Source organism: Gossypium hirsutum, chromosome A05 (assembly GCF_007990345.1).
Source record: "Gossypium hirsutum isolate 1008001.06 chromosome A05, Gossypium_hirsutum_v2.1, whole genome shotgun sequence".
NCBI lineage: Eukaryota > Viridiplantae > Streptophyta > Magnoliopsida > Malvales > Malvaceae > Gossypium > Gossypium hirsutum.
In genome coordinates, this window is record NC_053428.1 from 84,114,799 (window position 1) to 84,124,471 (window position 9,673).

The 9,673-nt window shown below is 30.5% G+C and overlaps 2 protein-coding genes and 1 non-coding gene across 3 annotated transcripts; 1 reads left to right on the forward strand and 2 right to left on the reverse strand.

Annotated features, from left to right (window-relative positions):
• Nucleotides 1-373: 373 nt before the first annotated feature.
• On the forward strand, nucleotides 374-994 carry LOC107957035 (uncharacterized). Its single transcript, XM_016892464.2, has one exon. The coding sequence runs from the start codon at nucleotides 627-629 to the stop codon at nucleotides 831-833; it is 207 nt and encodes a 68-aa protein (XP_016747953.1). The 5' UTR covers nucleotides 374-626; the 3' UTR covers nucleotides 834-994.
• Nucleotides 995-1,516: 522 nt separating this feature from the next.
• Nucleotides 1,517-2,180, reverse strand: LOC107957033 (uncharacterized). The gene has a single exon (XM_016892462.2). It carries the CDS (start codon nucleotides 1,924-1,926, stop codon nucleotides 1,714-1,716), a length of 213 nt encoding a protein of 70 aa, XP_016747951.2. The 5' UTR covers nucleotides 1,927-2,180; the 3' UTR covers nucleotides 1,517-1,713.
• Nucleotides 2,181-3,003: 823 nt separating this feature from the next.
• Nucleotides 3,004-3,085, reverse strand: TRNAS-UGA (transfer RNA serine (anticodon UGA)). Its single transcript has one exon. It is a non-coding gene; the product is annotated as a tRNA-Ser (tRNA).
• Between the last annotated feature and the right edge of the window lie 6,588 nt (nucleotides 3,086-9,673).

Genomic DNA, 9,673 nt, shown 5'->3' on the forward strand with positions numbered 1-9,673 from the left:
TTGTCAAGTTTAGAACTTAACTTGGATAAAAAAAAAATTTAGATCCTAATATGGAAAAAGTTGTCAAATCCATCTCAATGTGGGAACAAATAATAAATTTAGGACTTAACTTGGATTAAAAAGAAGTCTAAACTCCAATATAAAAAAAAGTTATTACTTTCCGCCGGAAATGGAGATGGAGTAGGTAGTTTCTTGTCAAAAAGCCACTATGTTGTCTCAAATTTTAATAATCAAAAGCATGAAAAAGAAGATGATAAAAAGAAGCAATGAAAAAAAGGTACTTTCAAAACACTAATCTTTGAGTGGACATTGATGATGGAAGCATCAAGAACGAGGACTTGGCTACTCCTCCAATCGAATATAGAAGGCCTGTGGGGTTGACATCAAGACGAAATCTTGCCCAACAAAAAGCAAGAGATTTAAATGATCACAAGTAGAAAGTGGGAATGATTGACAGTTCTTATTTTTAGCATTATATCATTCCCATGAACAAGCCATAAAAACAAGCATCCACAAAACTTTCTTTTGCTTTTTTTTATTTGTTTAATGCTTGTTTCGTTCTTGCTTTTTTTCAGTTTAACTCTACAGGAGATTAGTGTGTGTGAAGGAGCTGCATATATTAGAAAATGAAAGATTGGGCTGCTCCCTTCGTAGCTGCAGCACTGTTTGCATTTATATCACCAGGGGTAATCCTGCAAATCCCAGGGAAGAATCAACCCATCGGTTTTATGAACATGAAAACAAGTGTGGCTGCCATTTTTGTGCATGCTGTTCTCTATGCTTTGTTCCTCATCCTGTTCCTTGTTGTTCTTCATATCCACCTCTATGTCTAACAACAAAGGCACTCTCTCTATCTAACAAGATTAGATTTTCATTTTGTATTATCATGTTTTCTGCTCCCATGAAGAAGAATTTGCTACTGTTATTTAGCTTTTGTTGTTTTTTCACATTGCTTCTATGTTATTCAGACTTGGTTATGATCATTGCAGCTATTTTCTACTAACGGTAAATCTTTGATTCTGATCTTGCTTTGAACGATAAAGATAAATTGCATTTTGAACAGACAAACAGCCATATTATATATATTTTTTGCTCTGCAATCATTAATATAGTTCATTTTGTCTCTAGCTGCATCAATGCCTAATTTCAGATTCTGGCATGAAAAGTTGACATTCTCCATATAATTTTATTACCACCTGAATGCCAAATTTGGAGCTGGTAAATGGAACTACTGCTGATACAAGTACATATCACCGTTTTGTTGGTTTCCACCATAAATTAATCATAACTAGTAAGCATATGCAAATCTGATAGAGTCAAATATGAGCTCAAGGGTAAATGATTAAGTCAACCTTCAGAATTGTTTGCTCATTTTTAAGGAATCTTCAGGAAAACGACTGTTTCCAGAACAATAATGAAAAAGTAAGCTATATAAAGAAATGATAATAATGCCCTTCCCCACCTCTCAGCCATTAGCAGATGATTCTTGAGTAAGCATGAATAAGACAAAAGTAGATTCAGAAACCAGAATAAAACATTTTATTTATCAAACTCTTTCGCAAGATTAATGTGAAGAACAAAATCAGAAGACAAACAAAAATATCAATGTAGTAACTTTGGTTTAAAAAAGACACATGCAAACAGAAACAGAAAATACATACAAAACCACAAATTTAGAGATTCTAACAGAGTTGGGTAGTTGGTTTTGGTCAGCTATGAGCCAACATACATATGCACACCAATAGCTATGAGGAAGATACAGATGAGTCCAAAATAAATAATGGAATGCACCAGGATGGATACTCCACTAGTCTGAAAGTTTCCAAACTCTACATATCGGGATCTCCCTGGAACCTGAATCAGCAGCCCTGGTGTTAGAAGTATGAAAAGTACCACCGCGATGAAAACCGGCCCCCAATCCGACATCTTTCCTCTCTCAGCAACACTAGAACCCTTTAATATAGATCACTTGGTGTTGGTAATCAGACATGTAATGTATATAAAGAGTGGAGATGGAAATGAGAAAACAAAAGAAAACAAAGCAAAAGATGATTATAAAGTGTTATTTTGCTTTTCGAAGAAGAGACAGTGGGTTTGATGACTAGGAAAAGCCAAGGTTAGCGAATCAAGCTATTCGGATTCACAATTCTTTTTCTCTACTGACGAGTACCACATTCACTTTTGGCTGTTCTTTACAAGAAGCTCTTGAAATAAATTAGTTTAGTTGATTAATGACAGTAGGATTGGGTCTGAAATCAGGATTTAAAACCATACAAATGAGAATCTTCAAAGTCTGTAACGCCTTTGGATTGCTTATAGGATAGTATTGTGGGGAAAACTTTTATGCACAAATAGATAACCCCCATCATCACGCCAGAATGAGGATAAAGTGTACAACGGTACATGGTAGCCTTGAGCCTTGTTGAGATTTCAGGATTACTTTTATCAAATATTAGTATTAAGGATGCTTTGGTTAAAGTGGCTCTTGTTAAGCCAAGGATTTTGTTATAATTTGTCATTTTATTTGGACTGTATTGGCAAAAGGATGTCTTATTTTGGTGCCAGGCAAAATGGAATAATGGACCGAACAAGTTATTTAACCAAATAAAGCAAAATGGAATAAAGCAAAGCAGAATATAGTGCAGAATTGCAAATCAAGTAATGTATAGAGAAGGAGCACCTACCATCACCCTTTATACCAAAAATAGGAATCTATAGAAAGAAGCAACCCAAAATGAATAGCATCGGGGCAAAAAAATAGGACTCCCAAATCCAGTCCACCCACTTGAGCGGGAAATAAACAAAGCGGAGGATGAGTCAGACCCTAAACCCCTTGTTGGTCCCTGAAGGAAGAGGGCTAGGTTGGCCGAAAGATACCATTTCCCGGTTGTCTGTTTCCTCAAAGAGAGAAACACTTTATAAATTAGTTAAAAAGGGCCCAGAAATGTGTTGGATGGGACAAAGCCTGGACTGGTCCATTAAAGAACCAAAACTTGATAAAACCGTCGACAGCAGGGTTCGAACCTGCGCGGGCGTAGCCCAACAGATTTCAAGTCTGTCTCCTTAACCACTCGGACATATCGACACATGATGACAAAGTGTTTCTTTTTAATCATTTTATCTTTTAAAACAAGTTATGAATGCTTTTTCTTTTTTTAAAGAAAATAGTAACTTCTAGAAAACCTTCACCTACACAAGATTTGTGAAGATAAGGGTAGTTTAAGAATAAAAAAAAGAGAAGTTCAGTCCAAGCTAGATGATGTTAGGGACTCCAATTCAATAAACTTGCAAGCAATTAAAATATAAAAAGAAACAGACATGGGTGAAAGATTTTGTGCACTTCATAATTTCATAAGTTATACACAGAATTAAGGATGTCATAACCTATAAAATACAATGCATGCTGATATTTTATGTTAAACCCAATCTCTCTTCTAATTCCTGTTTTTTTCCCCTCTATTTTTATAGGCATATTACAAGTAGAGGTGTGAATGGTCAAGCCTAATTAAAATTTTAGGCTAGTTTTTTAGATCTAGAATTTTGCCTAAGTTCAGTCCGGATAAAAATACTAAAATTAGAGCCAGGCCCGATCATATTAATTTTTTTATATATTACTTTTTTAAAAAATATAATACATCAAAAATACTAAGAACAATAAAAATAAATGTTTCCCAACAAATTGAAAATAAATTAAAAAAATAATATATATACTTAAATAACATTAAGATAAGTGCAACTTAACTAGCAAATATCTCTAAAATAGTAACAAAATTAATAGTAAAACAACAATTACACAATATGTAAACAATGATAATAAAATAGTAGCAACATAATAGTAAAATGGTAGCAAAATAGTGAAAAAAAAACTAGAAAATAGCAACAAAACAGTAAAAACAACAAGAAAACAATAAAAAATAGAAGTTTTTTTTTTGCATATTCAAGCCAAGCTCGGAGCCAAAAAAGCCTCACTTGATGCCCAACCTATTTTCTAAACGGGCTTTATTTTTTTACCTAAATTTATTTTGTTAGGCATATATTTTTACTAAAATTCTTTCATTTTTCCGAGTGGCTCGACTCAAGTTAGAGGAACATGCTTTACAAACTTGTGGAAAACATCATTACCAAATGTAGTTCTCTTTGCCATATATATAAAATGCCCAATTGCATGTCGATATTTTCTAATGTTCAAGAGACAAATACCTTTATTTATTCAACTTTCCCATTTCCCTTTGTATGTTAACCGATCCTACAATGCCAACAGCTTAAAAGTGAACTTTCTTTTTTCAAAATTCATCCTATTGAAGACCAAAGTTCATTTATACATAAACCAAGTAGAAGTTGGTAGGTTGATTTCTTGTGGTTTTTGGTTTTGACATTTAAAGCAAGCAATGATGGTTTATTAGATTAGAATATGTGTATCCTAGCATTCATCCTAATGTAGTAATTAAATAAATTTTGTTTGATTTGTGTTTGTATTTGTATTTTTTTATTTTTTTTATTTTTTTGGAAGGGGCATATCTTTCACACACAAAAAAGCAAGACTTGAAAGGGAGATTTCAACCTCCCCAGCCTGAGGGTCAAAATCAAGTGATGTGTACTTAGGAGGCAAATTAAGGCAAGGCTGGCAATGGCTGGTGGTAGGATTATCCCAGCAATATCATTAGATACCCTTTCTTTTGCTATATCTATATAGCAGAGAATATGACTTATGTCACATGGAAAGCATGGCAATAGGAAAAAGCTAAAGTGAGAAGTGAGAATTATGAATCCCAATCATTCAGAAAATATCCTGGTTCTATGGTAAGGGATCAAACAAGAGAGATGTTAGATTTCCAAAGTAAATTCGTGATAAGTTTATAAAATTCAATTATTTGTGATATTTTTTCTTTTGAATTTTGTGTTTTAAGTGTTTAAACATATTTTATTTTTTATAATTAGGTGAAGAATTGGAGGAAAAAAGTTTAAAATAATATTTTGATAAATTTTTAAATTGAACTCATTTAAATATCTCAATTTGATTTAAATTTAGTACTTAGATCATATATTAAGCTACAAAATTTCCATTTGTGCTCATAATACATTAATTATTTCAAAGAGAATTGAAAGACCAGCACTTGAACCCTAAAAACGTTGGAAAATGTTCAAAAAAATGGTTTAATTTATTAGGAACAAATTTGTCATTTCTCCTTTATTCAATTTCTACTTTAAGAGTTTGTGGTAGTACTGTATTATTTCTTGTTTTTTCATACTCTTTTTCTAGTGAAAGGGTTTGGAAGTTTTTATTCTTTTATTTTAATTACAAAAATTCATATTTGTTAAATATAAATATTATATTTTGATAGCTTGAAATATTTATTTTTTTATTAATTTTTTGGAATTAATAAATTTTTAATTATTCTAATAATTGTTGCATATAGTATGCTTGGGAATAAACTAGATATATAACTCAGTTTGTGTGGGCTTGCAATTTATTTTAAATAAATTTCACTTGTGTGTATTTATTAATTTTTAATGTTATTAATAAATTAAATTTTATAGGTTTATTTGTTAATAAAAGAAATAATTTTAATAAACTTTCTCTTAGTTAATGAGAAGGTAAAGGGAGATTGATTGTGAAGCGTAATGTTAGCTATTATAATTAATTTGAAATTACATTTTTTATTTGCGATTTTTTACAGTTTTAGTTTTAATTTTCAATTTCAAACCTTTTCTATTTTTAATTATTTATTTGTATTAATTAAATAAACAAAATTATTATTGACTTTTACGAATTTCACCATGCTCACTATTATTTACAAAATTGAATTTTTTTATTTTTTATTTTTATTTAGATACCCACCAATTGAATTTAGATTTTTATTTTTGTCTGTTCATGGGATTAAGGTACATTAGAAAGCAATTAATTTAACACCTAGGCATCAAGTGGAGGTTTGTTTGATGAGTAAAGAGTGAAACAACCTTTTGAAAGTAGTGTATAAATTTCTAATTGCTTTTTTTTTTTAAAGTAATATAATGAATTTGACATTTATATTTGAGACAAAGTAGTATTGGGTGTCAAAATTTGGTAATTTTTAAATTTAATTCTTTTTTTTTCACATTAGTTTTATAATTAAGTAACTTTTCCAATTCACATTTCATTTTAAATTTCTACTATGCTATCTTTTAATTTTTAGATGATGACATGATAAAATATTAAAATATCATATAATTACAGAAATCAATAAGAAAAAGTGTAAGTTTTAAATTTAATGTGAATAAAAAAAGTTACTAAGTTGAGAGATAAAATATTACTTTAGCTCTATATATTTTAATATTTAAATGGATTTCTTCTCCATACAAAAGAAAATGGTCAAATTTTGCTATTAGACCGTGCATTTTTTTGTAAATTGTGAATTTAGTACATGTACTTTAATCTTTAATTTGATTAATTTTAGTCCCTGTACATTTCAAATTTTAAAATTTTAGTCCTAACCCAATGGTAACAATTAAATTTATTTGGTTAAATTATGTCATTATTCTTGTATTATGTGTAAAGTTATAGATTTAGTCCATGTTCACCAATTGGATCATTCTTAATAGCTATATTTTTTGAATTTCAAAATTTTAATCTTAATGCAAATGACGACCATTAAATCTATTAACTGATTTTTTGTAAGTAATATGTGAAAATAACAAACAGACATACAATTACACATGTGATAATATATTTGACACATCAAATTTTAAAAATAACAAAACTTAACTTAATGAATTTAATAATTGTCATTTGATTAAGACTAAAATTTTCAAATTCTAAAAGTACAAGGACTGAAAATGATCAAATTAAAGTACAAGTACTAAATCTACAACTTACGCAAAGTATAAGGCCTAATAGCAGAATGGTTAAATTATGTTATTAGTCTCTATACTTTACAGAAGTTTTGGATTTAGTCATTGTACTTTTATTTGAACAATTATAGTCTCTATACTTTTCAACTTGGTCAATTTTAGTCCCTATACTTTTCAAATTTTGAAATTTTAGTCCTAACCTAAACAATAGTAGTTAAATTCTTTTGGTTAATTCAAGTACAAATTTTGTACTATGCGTACAATTGTAGATTTTTTTCATATTCCCCAATTAGATCTGTAACACCCCTTACCCAGTCCAACCGCCGAACCCAAGTAATAGAATTCTACGGAAAAATACAAAATATTTACATACAAATTAGAGTTCAAAATTTCAATTCAATATCAATTTACCACATATGATCATGTATAACATGCAATTCAACCAATTTCAGGTTTAAATCGAGCTTACAAAAGCTTAAATTAACCCAGTATCAATTAGGGATCAATTTGAAACAAATACAAAAAGATAAGAAAATTTTGTAAACAGGGGTCACATGGTCATGTCCTTTGACCGTTGAAAGGTTGAGGCCATGTAAGGATGGGACACACAGTCGTGTGGGCAAACCATGCAATAGACTAAGGCCATGTGGAGCTCGAGTCACATAGCCATGCGAACAAATCGTGTAACTCATTGAAGCCGTATGGGTAAAAAGTGTAATTTCTCAAAGGTTGTCACACGACCATGTCTTCGAGTCGTGTAATAAGTTGTGGCTGTGTGCAATTTATACATGCATAATATCAATAGTTCACACGGGCGTGTGCTAGCCCGTATAATAGCCTAATGTCGTGTCTTGGAACCGTGTGTAGCACACGGTCGTGTGGCACCATATGTGACCTACAAGTCTCGAAAATAAACCTAAACCTTTCTCTATACACAAGCATGATCTAAAGCATAACAAACCTATATAAAAACCTGCATATGATTCAATAATATATCAACCAAGATACCACATTCAAACCATACCAATATGCCTCAAATGGCACCTCAACATAATCAATCCAGCATACATCATTTAATCATTTAAAACATCTTGAAATAACTAAATATCAACCGCAAAAACATGCCCCAAAACTTACCAACTTATTTCAAGTTCAACACAAGCATATTAAACCATTTCTTTCACAACCATTTACTAACCAAACTCATTTGATAGCATAATACCTAATTACCATTTAACCATTAAGCATATATTCCAACTACCCAACAAGATATCATTTACGTGACCATTACCGTCACACATATATACATATATACTTATGGTATTCAAATGCCAAACTCATTCAAAATATAACATTAGCACAAACATAAGACTCTTAGGATATATGCCATTAATAACTAGAACATCAGCAACACTTCAAGTTCAGGATCGCCATTGGATGTTGATGCGATGATCAAACCAAAAAGAACCTAACCTGCGCACCAAAAACAAAACTGTACGCTGAGTATAACTCAATAGTATTTCTATAATTTGAACATTATAACATTACATAAGTCATTTAAAATTTCTAAGTTAAAAACAAATGATGACATGAAATTAACATGTCTATTATACCATTTCTTACATTAGTTGTTCAAATCTAACACAATTTACTAATATAAAGGCAAAACAAATCCACATCATATATCATTTGATATCTTAATTCATAAGGTAGCACATTCCATCTCAACTCCCAATTTCATGTATTTAATGAATATAACTATCATTATTTCAACTCATTTCACAAATAGATATTCCATTGTACCTTTTACTTCCATTTCATATCCATTTGATATCTCAATATCTAATTCCACATCTCATATTATATTTTTTTCAATCTCATGTATTCAAGAAATTATTCATCATCATCATCATTTTAATTATGAATATTTCGTTTTTCACCATTTAGCTCCCTATTAACCTGACTCGGACTTGAACAGATACACGGATCCAACCAACACACCAATTTGGAACCTAGTGCCTCATTAGATAAATTTGAAATAAATAGTTGCGCCCAATGCTTATCAATAAGTTTGACACCCAGTGCCTCATTGGTATAATTGAAGCAATTTTGACACTCGGTGCCTCATCGACCCTTAGTCAAAATAACATTGAACTCTTCCTATCCTATGACAAGCCAACTATATCCAACTTTGCTCGAACAGTTTATAGGGTATTCATAACTCATTTCATTATCAACCAATATCTCAATTCACATGAATTTTCATCATGAATTCATTTATCCATACATATGGCAACATAAATCATCTCAATATGTATTCAATTTCATATTTATATAAACATACACATTTTCCACATATATTCAATTTAGTCATCATGAACATTATTCAATTCAAATTAATCCAATACAACTCATTATAACAAAGTGTTTTACATTATGTTCTTACCATGCACAAACAAGTCAATATGCAACAAATACAAAGTAGTTCAGATTATAGAAACACAAACTGTAAACTTTGAGCTATTCATTGATGACTTTGTCTTTTCCTTCTTTTTTGAGAAATCTAGGTCAACGTTAGTTACAGATTAAGAAAAACATACAAAATTATCAATACACAAACAATTTCACATTCAATTGCTAATTTAAGCAACTTTTTTACTTTATTCAATTTAGCCCCTAAAATAGGAACTAACATAACTTTCAATTCTAGCCTCAATTTTCCATGTCAATTTCACTATAGTCCTTATTGGACCTCCTATTTCTCACATTTACCAAAGTTTTGAAATTTGTGCATTTTAGCCCCCATTGAACAAAATCATCAATTGACTTTACAATTTAGTCTGTT